Here is a 25,673-nt window from a genome sequence, read left to right on the forward strand (position 1 = left end):
TCATACAGTTATAATTTTTTAACGTTATTGCTACATACTAAAAATATTAAACCAGAATTAAAACATTTATTCTGTGACCTTGGCGTTGAAAAAACGTGAAAGATTATCCTAGGCATATCCAATTGCCAATAAAATATAATAAAATAATATGATATCTATTTAAATTAAGACTTAAGAGCATTCCTTGTTTTGTATCTCTTTGAGCTATTAGGTACCTAACCCATAAGTATACGAATGACAAAAACTAAAAATATGCAAATAAAATAATAATATTTTTTACTTATTTTAAACTTCAACTTTTATTTATACTATATTTTATAAAAACATAGGTAAGTAGTACACGTTTGTTGTATATGTAACAAAGACTTCGTGAAAATTTATAGCAAAAACCCGATGTTTATTGTTTATTAGCGAATGTCTTTGAATTTCTCAATAAATAGTTGTATGATAATTGATGTGTTCGTATAAATTATTCTAGGTACTATGAATAAATAAGATGCATGTACCTACTTCAGCAATAACAGCAAAAAAAAAAATAACAACACGGTTAGAAGTTCTAACTTAGAACACATTATAAATAATAATATAATAAACAATTTTAATTTATTTTATAGTGATGTATAATAGTTAATATTTACCCATGACATATTGACATTTAATAACATTATAGTTATTTTCATTGATTTTAGACTTATTGTGTAATATGGAGAATGATATTCGAACAATAGGTGTCTTAAACCAGTGATCGGAATAGCCCATTTAATATATATGTACACACCTACTAGAATAATATTACTCCGATAATTATTACTGTACTGTGAAAATTGCATAAATTTACTGATATCCCTTGTTATTTAAATAATAAATATTAAATTTATGTTTTAATAATTGAAAATGTTGAAATCAATTATTATTCTCATGATATGAAATATGGAAAAATAAAAATAATAAATACATTTTTTACAAAATAGGTACGAATTCCAACAATATTATGCTTGTACCTGATACGTCTTGTAATTCATATTATCGTTTCTAAATTTCCAATCGTTAAATTTTATATATTTTAGTATTTTACGGGCCTAGGTATATACATTTTTTTTTTAAATTCAACCGTAAACTATATTAAAAAAGTATTGAACTGTATAATATTGCTTTTTGGAATTCATGTATTTTAGTTTCAAAGTAGAAAAAATTATGTGACCAAATTGCACAAAAAATAATAATCATATATATAGTTTTTACACAATCGTAAATACCACAATACCTAAACACAATGTTCATAAATTGTATACTGAATAATAGTTGATTATCATAATCTATAAGTGATCAAGTTACTCAATGTAATAATATATTTACTGTTTTAATAAACCTAAAATCTAAATATTATATTTTTGTTGAAAGCTCCTTATGAATTAATTGCATATACCTATAATAAATTAATTTTTCTGTATGCCCCATACTAACGCAAATAGTAGTTGAGTTAATTTTAATTTTTTGTAACTTTTTAATATTCATGGACATATTTCTTTTCGTTTTTAAAAACACATATTAAAAAGTTACAAAAAATTAAAATGAACTCAACTACTATTTGCGTTAGTATGGGGCATACAGAAAAATTAATTTATTATAGGTATATGCAATTAATTCATAAAGAGCTTTCAACAAAAATATAATATTTACATTTTAGGTTTATTAAAACAGTAAATATATTATTACATTGAGTAACTTGATCACTTATAGATTATGATAATTAACTATTATTCAGTATACAATCTATGAACATTGTGTTTTATAAGTTTGTTCTGATATATTATATATTGAAAATATTTATTTGTTTAAGTATAAGGTACTATCTCTTATACTTTTATCAATTTCTTGTTTAGGTTTTCTGTTTAAGTACAAACAATATTAATAATCAAGGAGAAGACATAAACTGTCTAATAGGATCAAGATAAAAAATGTTGATCACCTTATAAAATAGTTTAGAAAAATGCTGTCTAGCCATATATGTCACTGGTTCTATATATTTGTGCCATTAACATTCGACAGATGAACCTATTCATTTTTATCAATTAGATATCGAAAAAAAGTTGATTATTAACTAAAATTTAGCCAACGAATCTAAATTAATCAACCGTTAGAGTAAAGTTGGGTAATTTTTGAGTCATATTTTTATATGATACCTAACTATAAATAGTGGGTAAAAATTATCGTAGTACTTAAACATTATTATAAACATGTGTAAAAGCTATATAATTATTTTAACAGTAGGTAAAAACTCATTATCTTAAATTGGTTTAGGGAAGATTTCTTTAAAAATAATTTAAAGTAAACGCAAAATTAACATTTTTGAAAAATGTATGTTTTTATTATTTTTTATCGTTATGGTTTTGTATGTTTTTTTTTTTTTTTTTTTAATATCTACGTACATTTTATATTTCATATTCTGAAGCAGTTTATTTATCGAAAAAATGTCAATATAATATATAATTGAATTTCGAAGAAATATTTAATTGGTTATAACTTAAAAGTATTTTAAGTTTGTGCTCAACGTTCTGGGTCCCTTCTAATATTGGAATAATAAAAAAAAAAAAAACAATTTTTTTCTGTCCGTAGGTATTAAATACAACATCAACACATTTGATAGCACACAAATATGACTGGCTAGGTAGTAGTACTATGCCTTTTGCTATTATTTAAATATTATTCCTCATATTATAGATCCTTGCTGGTGACTAATGAAATATTACATATTACGAATGGGTATGCTTAATATTTCAAGTAAACTTTTTTTAAGATAAAACAATCATCGGGATAAGAACATTAAAATATAATTATATTATATAATCTGTGCCAAGTTTTTTATACCTATGTACAATATGCATCAATAAATTATATTCATGTAATAGCAATAAATATTCAAAAAATATGTATAGTATAAATTAATTTTTTTTTTCAATGATTATGTTTATAAATGTAGGTATTAAACAAAGCATTTTATTATACAATTTGTTTTCTAATAACCTTATCGTAAATAAAAAAATCAATATACACTATAGTAGCCTTCGAGGATCTCGTAGTTACCTCTATTCAATGCAATATTATAATAAAAGTATAATAAAATTATGATATTGAATGTATCGAATTTAACAAAAAATATATTTTTTAAATAATAGTGATAATAAGTCTTCTTTAATATTTAATAACTATATAAGTAAACTCTATTATACATGTAATTTTATTCAGTTACGTTTTAATGATTCTACACAACGATCAATATAACCAGTACCATTATTTCACTTAAGTCTAAAATGTTGAAATGTATTGGAGTAATGTCAGTAGATGTTTCCTTCTATCACGTCACCACACCTAGTATAAGATAAAATTTACTTATTTTGTATTATTTTGGTATACCTACAGATTGTAAATGTTTATTTTCTAATAAAAAAAATCTCAAACGAAAAACAAGCAGGGGTGCTGAACTAAATTTTTATAGGTATGGCAAAGTACAAAAATGAATACCCACCCCACCTAGAGACACTAACTAAATCGCGTATTCACGTCGGTTTTTGATATTCAGTGATATTTATATTTTATTTCTCCTTATATGCAGTGCTTGATTTGGAAAAAAAATAGAAGGGGGACTCAGCAGATGTTTGATGAACAAGCGTTCCACAAAAAATTAACTGTCACATTAGCGTGGGGGGCAAAGCCCCCCACACCCCCCTTTATCCACCCATAATCCAAAAAAATAATTTTATTATACAAACATATATTAAAAGAAAAACACACTTGTTTGTTAATTATTTTTTTAAGACATTAAATTATATACAATCAATTAATAATTCTACATATTAAATAAGGTCCATAAATGTTCATATGATTTATCTTCATTTTTAAAAGATCTTTTAGGACAGTTTACTTCATCTGCATTTCTTTTGCCACTTTTAATCCAGCTCTCAACATAATGATCTGGTTTGAACAATTGAATGGGAGGTCCGATGCAGTTAAGGAAAACCAATGGAGATATATGCCCTGTAGTCAAAGCATTTCTTTTTGATGTAACTATGTTGTTCATCGCACTGAACGATCTCTCACATTCAGAGGAAGAAATTGCAATTGTTCTGACTGCAGTCAGAATTTTCTTCCTAGCGACGAGCGAAATGGTATAAAATGAACAGACAACGAGACAACAGTTAACAAATACGAACAACATAAGATATTTATGTGGTAAACCGTACAGAGACACAGTGTACATGGAATAATATTTATTGACAAAATTATTATCATTAATGCACGTGACTGTGCATCTAGGCGATCGTTATCGATAGGTTTATAATTTTAGATGTATAACATACACACACATATATATATATATATTATAAATAAAACATCCATGCAATGAAATTAAAAATAGATGTGTAACCGTTCCTAATAAACGTGATAACAAGGAAATATGATTGGTTATTCGTAAATAAGGTTTATAGTACAGGCGTACAGCTATACTCCGTACCACGAGAGACGCATACGACGGCTGACGAAAATTCGTTTTTTTCGCGTACGAGCATAATTATGCGTTCTCTCGTGGTAGTCGTGGTACGGAGTATAGTATACCTTTATACCTTCGTATCACTAATGTACCTATTCAAATGTACAAATATTATGGCAATAGGTTATAGCCTTTAGGTATATTTTGCATCAGAAAAACTGATGATTTACAAATTCTATATAGTAAATGTTGCGTTTCCAGCGTTCCGTTTCAAATAATTAGAAGGGGTACGCTAAAAAAAAAAATTAAAAAGAAGGGGGACTTCGTCCCCCCGCGTCCCCCCCAAATCAAGCACTGCTTATATGAATTAGTTTTATACATCACAATCATATCCTACTCCCATCCATAACCACCCTAACTACCTATGACCCACTCACCCACTTAAAAGGTTGGGCGATGCCTCATCTGAACATATTAGAGTTTTGCGCCACTGAAAACAAGAGCCAAAAATACGCATATGAATTAAATCAACTACATTTATTTAACTGTTTTCAAAGATAATAATTTATTTAATTCTGTTTCAGAAACGTATACTGGTATTCATTGAAATGGTGTCCCGTTTTGCAATATTTTCGTTATTTCTAATCAGTGTCAACGCATCGTTGACAGGACCTACGAATATATTACCGACATTACCAAATGCAATTATAAAATCACAAAATTCTCAATGCCAACATGATAGTTTGAAGCTACAGTTTGATCTGAAAAACATGACTCTATGGGCTCAACAAAGTAAGTTATTCATAGTTAAGATAATTTAATATAAATGTTTTTTCAATTGTTAAATTATTATTACATTTAGGACCGTTCTTACAATGTCCAGTTAAGTGTCGGTTAATGGTTAACCGATGGTTAGTGGGATTTTTATGGACAAAATTCCGCCAGTTAAGTGTTCGTTAACTTTAACCAGACATTTTAAGAATGGCCCTTAGTAATAATAAATAATATGGTAATCAATGATTTCTTTACTTACCCACTATTTTTTACTTAAACTGATTGCGCCGACGTAACTCCTGCAATTATAAAAATAGACATCTATGTATAATAATTGAAGATTCGCATCAATATATAGGGAAATAGATAAACAAATAATATAGTTAATTAAAAGGCGCCAGTATGAAATATAACATACATAATACATTGCTGCTTATTTTATGTGTTTATCATAATTTTCATTGGCTCGTAATCGGGATTAATAAAATAATAACATCATTGTCAGTTTTGTATAGGTACGTTGTTCGTTGGATTAAATATGGAGGTATCGATTTTATACTATAATTTCGTGAACGTAATATATAATTATTATTTATTATCATACATACTACAAAGGAATTTCATATAATAGTAATTAGTATTAATTATTAATAATTATTTTAATATTATCTTCATTGTTTAACATTGTAATTTGATTTGGCAGTTTTAGGTATTAACAATTGGTAAAGTATATTTTAAAAACTTAATAATACGTACATTGTTGGTCAAATAATTTTATCACGATGGATGGATAATTTTTAACATACAGTGTATGATCATTGATCATTTAAAATATAATTTATGGTTACCATTTTGTACCGAATGACAATGTTTATAAATATTGAAAAAAGTTCATGACTATTGACTATCCCTCTCTTTTCCTACCAGTTTGACAACAACTGATTATCCGTAAAAACTTTTTAATAATATATACTCATGAATTTTGATTTTCTCCATTTTTTTTTTCAATAGAATTTGTTGTTTTACTTGATAATTATCAATGTAGTTTCTTATATTTATAAAAACATTTCAATAAATATATATTAAGCGTTCGTAAGTAATGTAGTTGTTTGGGTGTGTTCAATGTAAAACGATAAAGCTATAATTAATAAATTGCCATGTACCATGTAGGTATAGGATAATTATTTTATTATGATACAATCATTGTTGGTGTATATTTTTGGTTTTAGAAAATTTAATTCGTACCTATTAAGTTAAATTAATATAAATCGGTTGGAAATAGTTTTACCTGAAATTTATGTTCTAGTAATATTTTTAATTTTTTAAACACCATAACAATGGGTGAAAACTATAATAAATGCCCTTTAATTTAGTTGGTCGACGATTTGCATGAAAATATTTAATAATTACACAGCCTCGATTAAATGGCATGCGAAATTACTAATTTATACACTTATTATCGAAGAAAATAATACCCATATAAATCAAAAATTTTAGATGTTTATAGAAACGTCTGTACAGCCTCTCACGAGTTATTTTAAATTTTGATTTTAAACATTATCTGGTGACAAGGTAATTACAAATATGACCATGCCAGTTGGCACTTATCATATGTTAAATATTTATTATACTCTTTTAAAATTTTTATTTGAGAGTCCGGTACCTACTTGTCATTCATTTTTACCCCAAAAAATGGTTTGGTTGGTAATCATTCAAAATATTATGTTTACGTTAAAGCAAGAAATGAATGATTAATGGTGTATAATTATGTGAAAAAAACCTATTGGCTTGTATAACCACATTATGCAGACGCATGAGACTCTCCTTGTTGGGTTAATATAGGTAACAAGTCATTCCAGTATATTATTATATACTAACAACTGCTAAAATAGCGAGACGTCTACAATATAAATTCGCTTGTATTACATTCGAATATAAGTATTTGAATACTTTTTGAAATTAAAGTAGCTTTTTTTTTTTAATATTTTGAAAGTATTTAGTTAAAATACATTTTTTAAGTATTTCAAAATATTTAAGCTATCAATATTAATATCTACCTGATTATGTACTTGTAAAGTATATACTAGGTACTTACCAAAAACTGTATAGATGCGGTATACTTTACGGTATCTACCTAATAAAAGTGATAATCTTTTTTTAAATTATAGTTTCCAATAGGTAACACGAGTAGGTACCATAATATAAAAATATGTCAATCCTGAATAATTGACAAGTGTTTAAAATACGAAACTATTTGAGATAGTAAAAATTGGATAAGTTTAATTAATTTAAGTAAAACATAATACACAATATTATCAGGCCATGCTTTAATTTACAATTAAAATGTCTTTAATGTTTTAAATACAATTTGTGCGAATACAAATAATATTGTTTTCAGTATTTTATATAACAATTGCAATGATTTTGTCTGGCCACTTGGATGCAGTCAAATATAATATGTGTATTCCGATTACAAAATAAATCATTGACAAACTAGTTTTTTTCTTAGGTAACACGTGACGTTAAATTCTCCTTCCGTTCGTTGACCGCATCTCAGTCAGCTGATGCCGTTTGCGCATCATATACTTACGCAGAATCATACCGTACAATATGACCTAACCTTATCTCACAAAACATTGGTGATAATTTGAATGGGCTTAATAATTATTTATTCCGTTAACCTTTAAAAACTATAACTGAGGCACATTTTCAATCAATACAATTTTCGTGATTTTTTATGACGTGTAATATGAAAAGAACTACAAGTAACACTGTATTATTATGTTTACGAATGATTGTAGATGGAATGTTCTATTTTTTTGACATACGCGGTCCTTTAAATGTTACTTAATATTATATTCATGAATATTCTCATTAATTAAGACATCGGAAAATATGGAATTAAACATATACGTTGTCGCAATTTAAGAATAACGTAAACACCTGTGGAATTTTCACCATGCTATAAATAATATAAATTGTTGAATTGTGTTATTCTTGTTATTATAATTGTAATATAATATTAATATAGGTAGTGGAATTTTAAGTAGATGTCAATCACCAACTACACAAACTCTCAAAAACCAAAAAACTGAATAACATAAAAATCATCAATAGTTTTTAAATTAATGTTTATCATCGACAGATACCAAATACTATATTATTATTATAACGATTTTGGAAAGTTGGTACACACTGGTAAACTGCAAATTATAAGTATTATATTCGTAACGTAGCATTGCTTAAAAATTGGTTTGTTACCTGGGGCAGGTAATAATTATAATAGGTTGTTAAGTTTTATAATATTAACGTTTAAATAATTATTTAAAAGTCCAAAAAAATAAATAAAAATTGAGCAGATTTATGTGATAAGTGCAATATGGACATTTATAGTTTAACTATTTGTTTAGATGTGACCTAGGATGCCTAATAATTAAGAATTTAAAAAAATAAAAAAGTAGTGTGTATAGATTGAACGTCTACTTCAGTAACTTGGAGGCACAGTCATCACAAGTTCGAACGAGACCGTCCAAGGGTATACTGTTTATTATATTGCTACTTAGTATCAACATGTTATAATTAATCTTATATTTCAAAACACTAGTACGTTATAACAGTAAAATTAATTACCTATACGTATAAATATAATATAAGTAATGTATAATGTGCTATTAATAAATGTTCTATTTATTTAGAATCTCCGAGATCTCGTCATGAATTTTTTTAAATTTTTAAATTACAGCCTAAAATACCAAATTATTATTATCTCAATACTTAGTTGTTGCGTATCGCTGCTGAAATTTATAAAATATAGTAAAGTTTAAGTGTTTTTAGTTAATTAGTTCTGTATAAATATAGTATACAGGTTCACCAAGAACGCTCACTCTCTTTTTTTGTTGAAAAAATCAGCTATTTCTTAGAATTATTATAAAGATAAACTCAAAGACTGTATTTTAAAATTCTTAAGATCTTTTATGCTACTTAAAAAGTGCTCTAGGAAGATACAAACTTTTGTTTTTGAAATGAGAACTGAAATTCTTTACTGTAAATTATTTAATAGATCGTGGATGATTTGTCTGAAAATGTTAACGTACCAAATTCAAATATCAAATTATCTAGTAGTTTTTAAATAGTTAACTTTGTGTACTGAGGATAAAAGATTCATACTCCATGTGGGTTTGATTGTTTGAGAGTAATATAATGTGGTAAAATTTGGTAAGTTAACAATTTCAGTAATTGATATTATTCAACCAACATTTATAATTTGTTAAAATTGTCCATATATAATAACATTAGATCTAATGTGTCAATATTACTTAGGTACTTAATTTATATATGTTAGTGAAATAAGTTTTTGAACTATAATTGTCCTTAGCATAAACATTTTTATCACTAAAAAATTGCAGGATATATATAACAACCCTGAAGGCTGAAATCAATGACATACAGTTAAAATAATATTACCATGGTGACTTGGTGAGGCGTGGTCAGACGCTCAATCTGCGGAAACGCACTGAGCGTACGTACCGGCCGCAGTTGCTAGCTCCCGGATGGGTGACCACCCGGGATTTTTAGCAACATATCCTTGCCACACATATACAAGCACGTGTTACAACCCTACCCACTTAAAAACCTACAATCAAATATACAAAAATAACCCCTACCGTACCACCCCACATCCAATGGCCTATGTTTCCGTGGGTTCCCCTTACAAGCAAATACAAAATAAAAATATTACCATGCCTGTCAAATGCATTCGTTTTATGTTTAAGTTTATTAGTATATAATGTCATTACAAATAAATTAATAGTATTTGCTTGATATTTAAAATGCGTGTTATAACTAGGTAAGAAATATTTAAACATAGATTTCTAACCGTAATTATTATGCCGTTGATAATATTTAATTGTGTATATACTATATACTACTATGTTATATTTGATTAAATACAAAAAATGTGTAAATATTTACTTAGTATATAGGCGCTAATAGCTTATTTAACTATGTATGAATATTAAATTTTTCTAAAGTAGTGCCGGGAAAAGTTAATTATTACCTAATTGCAAATCCGGCAATGCTTAAAACATAAAGAATAACTAAATTCGAAATATATATGCATATAAACTAAATGCATGTTGTAGGTACTAAAAATGTATAAAAATTGGTGGATATAATTTCTGGTGATACAATTACGACAAATGTTATTATTAATAAACTATTGGTTTTATACTTTTATACATTTGAAATTTGTAAATATTTTTGAATATTAATTTAATGTATTCAATGCTCACACCTTCAAACAATCAAATGTGAAATGTCTATGGTTAATAACTAATAAAAGTATAGTTATGTAATTTAAATTATAAATTACCTAGTAACTTTATAAAACTGAGAGAATTTTTTTTTTTATTTGCATACAATTTGCATATTTTAGTACACTAAATTATAATATTATGTTTACAAGAAAAGAGATAGACAGCGAGATTGTAGACTGTTATAATATCTGTGATGTGAATACAGAACACTGAAAGGTATGGTACTATGGTAAGTCGTTAGCGGTTAAGCATTTACCGTTAGTGTTGTCAACTGTGAGTCGTACCATAGTGCCAACCATGGTTCAATTGAATAGTACCTATGTAGAAAATAAAACATGAAAAACTAAAATAAAACACTTTAGCATGTGTACATAAGTATTATAAATGCATTCACAGTTGATCGGAGTATCATTCGAAAGAGGGCGATAACTGATAAATGATAATATATTTTTAATTCATATGGACTTTGTCTCTACTATAATAGTCCATTATTCACATTTGTTTATTATAATTTATGAGGTAGGTATATATTTTACTGTCGGTAAAACCAGCCTCGTAATTTCATACCTTCATAATTAATGATAATAATAACATAATATTATATTCATAATCCGTTTTTATTTTTATTAAATTATATACAACAACTTTAATGGTATAAGTGTGTGATTATAGATGAAAATTCTTTCGTACTATGAACTTTTCGATACTACATATCATGATTTAGGTCCAACCCAAACCAGACATCGCTTGAATGTAAAACGTTGTAAATCCACTGTAGATTGTTTGGCGGTTCGGCCTACTATAATTACTATTGGGAACAGATTTAAATGTGATTTAATGCATTCATAACAGATTTTTTTTTTTGTTAAATGCACTAACAAAAAATGCTCCTAAGATTCATTTTAACATTGAAAAATGTATTTTGTTAATATAGAAATTATTATTCTTATTTACTATTCGTATGGTTTTATTTTTTGTCTTTTCTATCTTATTTTTATCATAAAAATTGTATCGATAAAAAAATAGTAAAAAATAAATGAATGAATAAAATTAAAATAGAAGTACGGCGTAAATAATACTTAATTTTAATTAAATTTATGTTAAATGTTATTCATTCTATACAAAAATGAATTGAAGACATAAAGATCAAAAATGTCAAAAAATGCTCTAAAAAATGAAGTCTTAAAAACGAAAAACACAAAATAAAAGTTACAATTTTTTAATTCTCTTAGGTAGAAGTGATCAGTTATGTGCTTGGAAAGCATTGTTTTCGGAAATAAAAAAAAAATAAAATTATATTTGCATTCAAATTCGTTCCTTAATAATTAACTACTGTAAAAAATATACATACGGTTATCGACTTAAAAGCGAATGTACCATAACGGCTAAATATATAACTACCGAAATAAACAGTTATTAAGCAACTAGATATTTGCGTTGGTCGAGAACGGGTTGAAATTCCTCTATAGTTTCGATACTCATAGACTTTCTGTTTTCGTGCAACGTGGTAATTTGGTTAAAATAATATATACGAAGCCCAGCTTATAACTGGTATTAGGTATCGTATAATTTTCTCGACGGAAATGGTTGTTTAAATATATCAATTTATCAATGTTTTAAATTCTTTTAAGGAATGTGTGTTCTAACTTCAGTTATTGTTAATAGTCTAATACATTCAGGGATGTTTTAATTAAATTTGATGAAGACAGTTTTGTAAGTATGTTAACGTGTCTTCAGGACTATGTTGCAGTAGAATTCGTAAAATAGGTATAATATATAGGTTATCATATGCAAAATAAGAATAACACGTATTACTGTGTTAAAATTACTGTGTATGCCGTTGCCCGTTAATGTATTTTAATTTTTTTAATCATAAAATCGCAACTCTGTAAAATATTTAAATTTTAGTACAGTAGGTAACGGATCACAAATTATAATAATGTAATGGTAATCAGTAATCACACATTTATAAAGTCTCCATAGAATATTATTTGGTTAACGAACATATGTGTTTTAATATTTAAAAATACTTTTTTTTCCAATCAATCAAAAATGTGAATCAACTTTGTGTGCAACTTTACAGTGCATTCTGCTTGTTTCTATTGAGACAATCGAATAACATAATTTTGTTAAACACTCCACATTGTTTGCTTTATAATAATTATTATGATTCCTCCTCTCACACTTTTTATTCGGAGAAAGATGAGAACTGTATCAAATGGTTTTACGATTATAAACTTTTTAATTATTTTTTTGTGTAAATTATTTTTATCAAATGGAGTGTTTTGAAACTTTAAAATATCTATCTATCTTCTTTGTTTTGGTAGAAAATCGAATTTATTTTACACTTTGTTTTTCGAATTTATCATTATAGTTTATTTTTAAGCGTAAGAAAAAACTTAAAAGATGCTGATGTGCTATGGACATTTAAAAAAAATGTATTCAAAAAAATGTTGATCAAAATCAATATTTGACAGTGATGGTTTTTATTGTTTATAAACGTACTTAATGTTATTACACAAAATATGCAATGCATTCAGGATCACTTTGGGACGCACATCAAATGTTCAAGATATTATTTTAAGTTTGTCAAAAGTCCATATTCTTATAATTTAAAAAAAAAAAATATTAAATTAATTAGGTTTCTGTGAACTCTTTAAACTGTAAAAGTCTTAGGACTTTTATGCATTACCATATTTTTTTATTTATCCAAATACACAGCTTTTCATTTATGTTCACATTTTATTTAGTTTTTGAATATTGAAAACTAAATAAATAATTTATGAAACCTTGCTTATTAATCTAAAGAAAATCTGTAATTATTATTTTAGTTGTCATAATTCAATTTTTATAAATGGTCATAATCATTTATTATTGAATAAAAAATAAGATTTTACCTTAAAATTTAGGATAATACTATATATATAAGCAATTTTGAAGAATGCCTTAAGTTCAAGGTGAAAGTGTTAAATTGTTAAAAAATACATATTTTTGAGGAATTTTGAAATGAAATGTTCAGAACTGATTGTCAACTACTTAAGGAGACGTTAAACCCTGCACATGCATGTATTTTCTTTATCTTACAAAATCATACGATATAACAAAAATTGTTTTGTGCGGGACAACTAGACCTCATCTGTATTTATAGTAAAATTACCAAAATTTCACATCGCATATAGTGTTTTTTTTTTATCATATAAAATCATTGTACTATTTTTATAGTTAAAGTCAAATAAAAATAAAAAATAAAATATAGGTATATTCAAATAAAATAAGTTTTAAATTAAATGAACTATTTAATAGTTAATATAAAATTCATTGCGAATATTATAATTAAATAATTAACAATTAGTTTTGAAAATTTGGTTTAAATATTTTTTAAATTTTCATATTTACCACCTTAACATTGAACTTAATACGTACAAAATTTAACATTTTGTATATTTTACACGACAAACATGTGTCCACAAGCCTGTTGAGATAAAATATTAACTTATATTCAATATAAGTTCAGATAAAATCTTATCTTATATTCAATATAAATTTAATAAATAACCTTCTATGATAGTTTATAAATAATATATTTACGACAAATAAACAATAATTACAGATTTACATTAGATAAATACGATTTCTATAGTAATTTTTTTTAAATAAATGTTCACAAACATAAACTCTAAATATGCAAAGTAAAAACTGTTCTGTTTAATTCAGTATGAGCTAAATCGCGGACATAATTAATCAATGTATTTGGTTAAATGAAAAAAATATTCTAAATTAATAAAAATTCTAGCCCTAATAATAAAAATATTATAGATCTGCTATCAGTTTATATGAGTGCTTTATTTTTGATTGCATAGGACTCAGTTGACGTGAGATATACTATTTGGTATAGCTGATTGGAATTTGTTTATTATTTGCATACCTAGTACTTACCTCCAATATTGTACAATAATAATAATAATTAATATTCACACGACCTCACACTTAGTATTTACCCATTCGCTATTTACTCAACCTCGTTAAGAGGGCATCGTACCCGTATATGTTGTACCCGCCGGCCGCCACACAATAAAATGCATAACATAGTAATTGTATTTTTTATTTTTTTTGTAAATTTTAAAACGTTCATAACTTGCTTCAAAATTAAAATATCATAAAAAGTGTTCTACGCACACTACATAATATGTTTATTTTTACATTTAAGTACATTTAACACAATGAATTAATTCATTCTAATATTAAAAATAACAGTAAATTAAGTTCTTTTAAACGCCCAATTTGGTACCTTAAGGGTTCGTAAATGAGACGGAATTACACCATGATCATCATGATGTTAATTTAATAAATATTAAATATTTCATTGGCTTAAAATTTTGAGGCTATAAATATTTAAATAGAACTTAAAATATTTTTGTTAGATATTCCTCACGTAGAACTATTTGCATTATACATATAATAATAATATAACTGATGTCGCCGATTTGGGTCATGGGTGGTATCGCTTTTCGGGTAGTTCACGCTGTCTCTCTGTCTGGTGGGAGAGGCCACTGCCCCCCCCCTACAACGGACATGGCAGAAACCTACGGGTGCCTATTAGAAATTCCGCCAAAAACCAACCCAACTTAAGACTCTATAGTACCCTCCCTACATCCAATGACCTATGTTGCCGCGAGTTAACTAAACAAAAAAGTATAAATGATTCACGAGTCACAGCGGTTATTTAAATTATAAATTAATCTAACTAAAATTTAGTATACAATATATATAGGGTGTCTCATGAAGATTTACCCATTGCGATATCTCACGAAATAATCGAGGCATAAAAATTCTCGTTTTATAATAAGACTCACACGGATAAGAACTACTACAGTTACCTATTTAATTTTTAAATTAATTATAAAAATAATTTTAAAAGTTTTAAAAATTTATATTTTTTCATTTGATTATTTTCGAAAAAATTAAAGATAACCATTTTGTAGAGTATATTTTTCTGAAAAATATTGACGTCTCAACATTTTATTTTCATTATTTTTCTGATTTTTAATTTTTTTTTCTGATTTTGAAGAAATAAAAGTTGATTATAACTAGGCACACAGAGTGTTCGGCGGGACGTACGATAAAGCGCGCGGCGCGGTGGGTCACATGTTTTAAACACTATGGTGTTTAATAATTCACGATGTTTCTCGAAACTAAAAAAAAAATTAATGAAAATAAAATTTTGAAACGCCGATGTTATAAGAAAAATAAACTCTACAAAATGGTTATAGTTTCATATAGTTTTTTCGAAATAATCAAACAAAAAATATATTTCTTATCTTTTTTACCAAAACAATAAAATTAATAAAAATAAAAATAATTGTAGTATCACTAAGAGTCTTATTACAAAACTATAATTTCGATATCTTCATTATTTTGGTAGATATCGAAATGGGTAAATCCTCGCGTGACACTCTGTATATTAATAGAATAAGTAGAAAGATAAGTTCTGAATTTTAACCTGAAACTTAAAATAATTCATGTATATAAGAAATTGTACTATTATTTTAATTTTATTAAAATGTTTTTTTTTTAATTTTTCAGAACATTAGATGCTATTACAAGTATATTTAAAATTGTAATAATATTAAAATACCTCTTTTTAAGCATGTTATTTTTTCTGATTTCAATAAATTTTTGTAAATAATTATTTTATAGTAGTTTAGGTAACCTACCAGAGGTACCTATATGTAATCATCCAATCCAATCATAAACTCTGGGTCTAAAAAAAATTAATTTTATATGGTTTATCAAAGTGTAATATTATTTTATTTGCATTACCCATTTGTCTTTAGAAAAAACAGTGTTTTATTAATTTTTTAGGAACTCAGTTAGTAGAACAAGTGGACAATTTTTTTTAACATTATCGAATTCGGGGTCGGATTTAGATGTACTTAAAACCTATATAAATAATGTTTAACATTTATATTTAGTAACAAAACAAGTCGAAATAAAACTAATTTAAAATATAACATCATGATAATGAGTTACTATACAAACAGATTGTCGGAACGGACAAATGAAAATGATGACGCATGTATAAAAGGTTTTCTTAGAATCCCTAAAAAAATCTAATCACACTATTATTTTCTATGTTCTAGTGTGGGATGCATCAGCGAAACAAGCAGTGGGTCTGTTATCTGGAAACAGATTCCAGTTAGGAGACTTTGACGAGTGCCTGCAGGTAGCTAAACCTATTAAGGCCCAATACTGTCTCGTTGATGTCAAACTTGATGTGCCGTCTCAATATTCCTATGCCGACCCACTGGCTAGAGAATATGATCCATTATTACCAGCTTGGCACAAGATTTATGTAAGAAAATTATTTTTTTCTCCTCTAGTGGTGAATTAAATTCACAAACAATACTTAAATTTGTTGTCTATAAGCACTATTTTGTTATTTTTTCGATTAATACATTAACCGAATAGTCGACCATAAATCCGAACATAAACATTTTCGATGTAAGAATTCTTTGATTTGATTCGTATACATTTCATATTTTATAATAGTTGCTATCATTATGTCATAATATTTTATTCGCTTTATAATATTATGATATATTGATTTTAGTTATATTTAATTCATTTAACTTAATATTTAAAACGGATTGTTTGTTTTCAATCTCAGACCCACTTCCACGTACAACATATTAACAAAATTGCGTTAGTCAGATTTTTATTTTCTGTTAAAAGCTTCAAAATTTTACAGTTAATTGACAAAGTTATTAATGTATTATCAACATAGTCTAAGTGTAATTGTATAGACTTCTGTTGATATATTAGTTTTAAATAGCCATGGATATTTTAAAATAAAATTGTTATATTTTACATACCAATAAGTTTATATTTATAACTCACTTAACACTTTACAACTAAAATGTCATCAAAGATCCACAAGTTTCCATAAAAAAGTTTGAAAATAGGTCAATTCTTCCTTACATTAAAGTTAACAACACATGGTTATTTTGCTTAAAGTAAATTTTCAATATTGCGCATGGATGAGAGAGATAAAATAAATAGTGGCTGACATTAAAAACTCCGTTTAAAGACTCTGTTTTGACTTAACTTAAAGGAAACGAATAAGGTGTTTTTTAACATTTTTATTAAAATAATGATATTGATGTATTGAATATAAATGTTATGCTTTATAATAAATAGGTTCATAACATGTTATATTTTACAAAATTATAAGATTTGTAATTAGTCATATAAAAAAAAAAAAAACCGGACCAATAATTATGTAATATCAATGATAACTAGTTCATGTAATAACGCGCATATTTTTTATACCAACGTTGTAACTAATTCTCAAAATTAAATAGTATTATAGTTTTACTAAAATAAGGAATACCTAGCCATAAAAACAATAAAATTATACAAAAATTTATTGGATAAGTTAAACTTACTTTAAATGTAAGTCCTTGAAAACCCTTGTTAGATTTTTAAAAAAAATATTGATGATTGTTGCTCACCTCAACCTTCTGTCGTCCTCGATATGAAATTCCTGTTTTTATCACAAACTTTACTTAGGTACAGTGTAATCAGTCTATGGAAAAATCAACAATGAATAAAATTGTCATATGTCATTTATCTTATCAAATATGTAATTGTATTTATTTATAACTATTTAAATCATAATCCAGATTAGGTAGACAAATAAAATTATTTAATATATTAAAATATACTCTTGGAAAAAAACCAAAACTTATATTAATCACGGAAAACTACGATTTTCAATAATCTCTTATCTTTCGATGTATTTAGAACAATGCAAAAACAAGTTTATGAAGTATAGATCTATGTATCTGTGATGAATGCTAAATAACTGGAAAACGATTTCAGAGCCAACATATTAATTTTAATAAAAACAATAAAAAAATTTATATCTAGTGCTTTTTATGGCCACTTTCTTAAAATTTCAGAAGTAAAAATTATAGTTATAAGTATTATGTTTTGAACAATTGATATATTTGATATTTAAATTTAAATTTTAAATAACATTAAAGTATAATGTATTATACATATATTAATATTATAAATTGTATAATATTATTAAAATTTAAAATTCGAAATTTATCTTCATGTCTATATCGTCTGTAATGTCGTATAGATTTTATCGTATTGTAATTGGCTTTTATAATCAAGGTAGGTTTCACTATCGGGAAATTTCCAGAGTTGGGCCGAGTTCAAATTTGTGCATAACGTGGCAAACGACATAGTATTTGTGACCCGGATTTTGTATTGCACATAAACTTATAACTATATTATAGATTAACGAAACGTTATAAAATGTAAACAATCAAACCTGTAAATAATTGTAATAATAAAAATATGCTCAAACATTTTAAGTAGGCACAATAATAATAAAAATTTAACCCAATGGCCTATATGTCACCAAGAGTAAATTTGTGTTGGTAAAAAATTATGATAATAATAATAAAAAAGATACAATTATAATAAAAACATGAGATTCCTTCCAAAGTTATGTTTTTTATCAATACATTTCTATAATAATCATATAAATCACTTTCTAATGATTTTTCATTGACCTTCAAAAACTTGTTTTTTTTTTTTTATACTGGATTTATTTATAGATTAATCGATTAACATGCGATTTAATTTGTATACACAATTTAAAAATACATTTTTATTATTGTTAATATAACTATTTAATCTTTTATTTCAATAACTTGTTTAAGAACTATATTATAATATCATATATAAAATATACCTAATTTATACAAATTATTAGGGTTAGACACAAGTTACAAGAAATTATTAGAAAAAACATACCTTAGATAAATCATGCTATCAAAAATTCAACAAAAAATCAGTTTTTAGTTATTACTACTATTTTCGATTTTTTTGTTCTTATATAATTGCAGTATAAATCTTTTAAAAAAATAATTTATTGTGTTTTTATTATTAGTAATTTCATCATAAGTATGCATGTTTATTAGTTATTACGAATTAGTTCTAAGGTACCCATGTTCTATTTATAAATTTTGAATTATTTTGTGTTTTATAGTACGGTGGAGCAAGGTTCAAGCAGCGACTGGATATGATAAAATGGGCTTTATGTGTGCCTTCGTCATGTACAGCATTGGATGTCCAAACATATCTCAGATCTTACATCAAAGAAAACAAGTTAGACGTGATTGAAAATGTGTCGGTCGCTGACAATATGTGTACTCAAGCACAACGGCCAGGCGATGAATATACTGCTTATGACATAGCATTTGTGTAAGTTTGTATACAATTCAATTAGAAAAATTTAAAGGATTACCTATTTAAGCATTGACATTATTTAGTCGTGACTCGAGGAGTTATTATACAAACAAAGGCACAAATCAAAAGTTTTTCTTAATTATTTTCTGTAAAATATTGTTGAAAGATTCTGTGGTACAAGCGAGGTAAAACAATTTTACTCATTAGTTATAAAAAAAGTCTTATGAAAAGTGTTGTGTTCCATTATTGTTCTCGGAAATCTCTCTGGTAAACTAGTTTATCCTGTATGTAGGTATAATGAGTGTCTACGAGAAATTTGCAAACCTATAGAAATTCGAATTTTTAATGTATCCCCACGAAAATTGTACTATGTTATTTGCCTCGGCAAGACCTAATGCACTGTAAGGGGTCCCATTTCTTCATTCCTAACCTTCTGAGGTAGTGTTTTTGGCTACTGAGTTTCTAGTTTCTCGTGTAAAATAATGGTTAACGAAGGACGCCTGCAGTGTTTCGGAGAAAGACCAGGCCACGCGGGCACGAAGTGGTATGAGAAAAAATTATCATCTAAAACTTTCATTGTATTATTATTAAATAACAGGGCTTGATTCATCAACCATGATCACCCCATTTTATATTTGAATATTATGTAAAGTGTTTTTTTTTTTTTATGATTTTTGGAGTTTATAAGTATATTTCATATCATATTTTCAAATGCATATCATATTTTATTTTTATACCTACCATTTAAAGAGTATTTAATTTCCATACTGAGTATTTTTTTCATAATTGATCAGCAGATTAAAAATAAATAAAAATATTTTTGTGAATATAAATATTAAATTACTGTTTAAACGTTAAGTTTTTAATTTACATTAAACCTTATATATATAAAATATATACGTACTAGGGGAAATGTTCCAGTATACATTTATAGTGGTTTTCAGTAAATAAAAATTACATAACTTGGTAGGTATGCCACCTTTTTTTCTAAAGTATTATATTTTCAATAGAATATAGTCTTTCAGGCATCAACAAATTGCTCTGTCGTGGGAGTGAAGGGGGGTGAAATAACCAGAACCATTCGAGGAAAAGTGGTTTTTTTATGTTGAAAAATTAAATTGGACTAAACTTTTAACTACAAATGGTCAAAAAAATTGTGTTTGTGTATAATGTATATTCAAAATTGTTTAATTGTTATAAGAATAACTTATCAAGAATCTTGTTGTAATTGTATAAGATATTTATTGTATATTTTACCAATCAAAATCTGATCAATCAAAAATGCTGTCGAAAATTAATGTTGCGAAAAAATTTCCGTTTTTAAGGAATTTTTTTTTTATTTTTCCATTGATTTTGAAAGGCTTAAGCGTTCAACTCACAATGTATAATAACAGTAGATACGTATCTCTAGTAAAATATCTATCGGATTTTTAATCAACCCTTGTGTGTAATTTCGAATTCAACATTTTTTTTAAATATATGTAACACGACCTTAAAGAATAAATATCACAATGTTGAGGATTTCGAGACTTTTTAGACAATGCACATAATAGTATAAAGTATTGCAATAAATTTCTGACAGCATGCACAATATCACTATAAGTCTATAACACATTTCATCACAATAATTACGTACATAAAATAAGTGTTACGTATAATACCGTTTTGCAGTTTTGCTATTGTTTTATAAAAACAAACTTCTGTCATTAACTTAAATATCCGATTATTTCATATTATATTTTAATCTTTTCTTTATAAAACTTTTGAACTCTGCTCGTTACATTTGTATTAACATTGAACTTTGAAGTTGGCAATTTGATGATCTCAAATTTCAGGGTTGTATATTTCACTAACCAATGATGAATTATTTTATGAAGTTCAAATAGTTCAATGGCCTAGAAATGAAACCAGTTCACAGACATTCACGCTATACTTCCACATAGGTAGTTCTAAGTCTTCAGATACATTTCAAATGATGGTAGTAAAAAAACCTTTTTGTGTTTTATTTTCCAGCGGGGAACTAATATAAATATATAATATTCACAAATATTCGAACTATGATGTACCTGTTTGTTTGTAATTTCCATTTGAATACAGATATTAGTAATTAGCGGACAGCGGTATGGTGTTCATCCACTATGCATATGTCATGCTATGCTAGGATTAGTTGGTTTTATTGTGTTCGTTAGAAACTATAAAGAAGTCGCTGACATATATTATAGCAAAACTTTGATCACCATGACCAAGAATGAGGTGGAAGAAATACTATAAATATATTTAATTCATAAAAACCCTTTTGTAAAATTTTTATGTACTTTATATAATGTTCGATCAGGGTCAAAGCGATTGAGTATTCTAATCAAAGGTGTCATTGATAATTATGTTGTTCCTAGATCTCCTTGGGTTGACATTGTATTTAAGACCTAATTGCTACCGCGGACTAAGATGGACAAAAAACGATAGCTGCATAAGGTTTATCAGAGTCTTGTACGAGGGGGGGGGGGGAAGCAAGTACCTATGTACCAAGCGCTACTTATATTCATATATAAACTTGACGATGAATCTAGTACTCCATATATACACTTTCCATTTTCCCTCTCCCTCTCTCCCCAAACAATACTCTACAAAATCCTTAAACGTATCTCACCTCTCACCTCACCATCACACGCCAGTCCGTTTGTTTCCAGTCCATTCATTCTTAGTCCGTGATTTCTACTGACAAACTAGTGATATAAACCGTGATTTGTCGTTAAAATATTTTATGTTTCAGTTTCATATCAATAAAGTTATTAAAAATATTGTTTAAAACTGGTTAGGAAAAGCAGTGAGCACATGCATGATACGTGTGTTTAGTTCCTGATTTCTGTTCGTTATTAATGAATCTGATTAAATAAAATATAAACAATTATTAATATTGTATTCCCCAATTACATACTTTGTTCAAAATTTAAAAGTATGGTATATTTTATAACTAGAATGGTGAACACATGTATAAGACACCTGACCAATACTGACTAACTATGGTATAGTTAGTTGTTGCTTTATTATATATATATATATATATCAAAATCATCTACCTGCAGACTATAATTAGGTATTCTTAGTATTTACTTGCGAAATATTGAATAATAATAAAAAAAATATATTAGTATAAAATATTAGATTTATTTATTCTGTTGTGGTAAATAGTTTCAACGCGTCTGTTGAAATTGTTGTCCATTTGGTAACAATTATAATAAACCATAATTCTTTCAAATACTGATTTGATTACTTATATTATACTTTTACCATTGTTTTATAGATAGTACTCACATAAAATAGGTAAGAAAAAAAAAATATCTTCACAAAATGTGATGTACTTATAAATAAGTGTATATGATATACTAAATAAGAATTATTTAATTATAATTTATGCATGAAGGCGGAAAACCCCGTCCATTGACTTGATTTCAATTGTTTTATGAACACCTATAATTCAGAGTTTTAACATTATTATCATACATATTTTTTGTTGAACGTGAAATTGCTTGAATAAATTATACATTTATGATTCATAAAGTTATCTAAATTAAATTACCTGACTTTATTATCTGATGTGTATTAAATTAAATGTAAAATGTATAATATAGAGGAAAAAAGATATTCATGCTATTTAACTTCAAATTAATATAGGTAAATACAATTTGTATAATTTGTAAATTGTATTGTTGTTAAGCATTTTAGTGAATTTAAGCAAATACAAATATCAATATTAACTTACTGCCAACTAAAAAATATAGTATAGACATACGAGTACAACTATACAAGTATAACTACTACTATTGTTTATTTAACAGAATATTATTTCTAAGAATGGGATATTTCATAGTATATTTATTGTATTCACAATTAACTTTTATTTGCTATCTGCTTAGTTATTTTACGTATACATTACGCAGTTAGGAGTGTAAACATATTCGTGATTTATTTGTATTAATTACAATAGAATATTTGTATTTACAAGCATGATAGACAAGTTACTATATAAATATTACGTGTTAAATGATAAATGAATAAGACTTTCCTTTGTAATACTCTACCGCTATTCGGTCTACGATTTATGAGTGAATTAATATTTTATTCTTGTTTCATAGCTTACTCATCATGGTTTTGCTATCACTTACCATAATCGCAACAATCTTCGATTACATAGTTTATTCTGAACGAACAATATGGCAATGGAATCAAGGTATGTTAACCATTGTATTCATTTGTCATTAATAGTAAAATATAACAAAACACATATCAATTTTAATTTAAAACCTATACCAAAAATGGTCCAGAATAGATATCTGTGGATCGTAATAATATATTGAATCAATAAATATTATACTTCAACGTTTTTACAACCAATTTTGATACAATTTTTCAGAATCAAAATCTGCGGATTTGATTATGTGTTTCTCCGGCAGACGTGCTATGCAAAGTTTAAAAAATAAAAATTGCGTAGTCCGAGGATTAGATCTTACCCCATTATGTGGAACTACAACTATATCAATGATTCTTATCATAATTGGCCACAGATGGGGTTTCCGATTACCCGGACCTTTACAAAACTACGAAGTCAATGAACAGGTACGCATTGAAATATTTTTGCAACAATAATACAGTTTTACATATAGATATTACATACCTGTTATAATATTTTTTTATAACAATTGTCAGGTGTTCTACGATTATTTCATTTCGATATTCACCTCTCATATGGACTTATTGGTGGACACATTTTTTGCCATAAGTGGAGCTTTAATGATCTTAATCCTACTCGATCGCCTTGAAACTTCGTTCATTAATCCATTTAAAGTATTAGTGTTTAAATATTTCAGGTGATTTTCAGAAATATTTATAATTTAAGTTACCACGCAATATGAAATATGATTGTTTTATTCCGAATCATAAATTTAAGTAATCGTTTTGTTCCGGTGTTTAGATTAACGCCTGTTTATGCAGTGATAATTTTCTTTTTTGCTACCCTTCAGTACAAAATGGGATCCGGTCCTCTTTGGGAATCTTTTATTGGAACAGATAAAAAAAATTGTCAACAAACGTGGTGGTTAAGCTTGTTGTACTTGAACAATTACGTCGCAACCGATAAAATGGTATGTAAATATGTGATGTACTATACAATACACTGGTAACTATATATATTATGTATTATATTATTTTATTAAATTTAAACTCAATTTTTGACTCAGTGTGGATATCATACATGGTTCATGCCTTGTGAATTTCACTTCACAATAATTGGTATTGGACTAGGGTATATACTGCATAAAAAGCCTAAAATCGGAATGTATTTAACTTCCTTACTTATGGCTATTTCTATTGCTATACCATTTGCACTCACCTATATTGGACAGAAATCAGCAAATATTCAATTCAACATGGAGTAAGTATAATCAAACATTTTTTTCACTTCTAATGCTTTTCTATTTTTAAGTTTTGTATTTTTTGTATTAGTAATTTCATAGTTGAAAAATGATTAATGATAATTATGTACATATCGATTTCAAAAATATTTTTTTATTTGAATATTAAAATGTATTATTAATGAACATCTGTAATTAGAAACTGTATACTAACAACTAGTTACATTAGGTACACTATTTAAAGGTTTTCAAATACCTAATAGTTTTCAATGAATAATAACTTTCATAACCGGTTTCAAAGAAATATCTGAAGATTATATACTTATTAAGTATAATGTATATTGTATAAAATTAAAAAATCAATCTAAATAACATTTTGAGTTTAAATTTAACAGTATTAATGTTTTGTCTGTATGAATA

The 25,673-nt window shown here is 26.5% G+C and overlaps 1 protein-coding gene across 1 annotated transcript in view; it reads left to right on the forward strand.

Moving 5' to 3' along the window:
- The window catches only part of LOC107165338 (nose resistant to fluoxetine protein 6-like), a 38,004-nt gene that overhangs the window by 2,293 nt on the left and 10,038 nt on the right, over positions 1–25,673 (forward strand). The window contains exons 2-9 of the mRNA XM_089223014.1: positions 5,074–5,281; positions 16,719–16,930; positions 19,646–19,860; positions 23,979–24,073; positions 24,257–24,459; positions 24,550–24,710; positions 24,815–24,983; positions 25,080–25,273. Of these exons, the coding sequence (XP_089079140.1) occupies positions 5,098–5,281; positions 16,719–16,930; positions 19,646–19,860; positions 23,979–24,073; positions 24,257–24,459; positions 24,550–24,710; positions 24,815–24,983; positions 25,080–25,273 (1,433 nt within the window). The 5' untranslated portion in view covers positions 5,074–5,097. The remainder of the gene's footprint in view (positions 1–5,073; positions 5,282–16,718; positions 16,931–19,645; positions 19,861–23,978; positions 24,074–24,256; positions 24,460–24,549; positions 24,711–24,814; positions 24,984–25,079; positions 25,274–25,673) is intronic.

The sequence above is a fragment of the Diuraphis noxia genome, unplaced genomic scaffold (assembly GCF_037042655.1).
Source record: "Diuraphis noxia isolate RWA-SAM2 unplaced genomic scaffold, SU_Dnox_SAM2 contig0003, whole genome shotgun sequence".
NCBI classification, from domain to species: Eukaryota; Metazoa; Arthropoda; class Insecta; order Hemiptera; family Aphididae; genus Diuraphis; species Diuraphis noxia.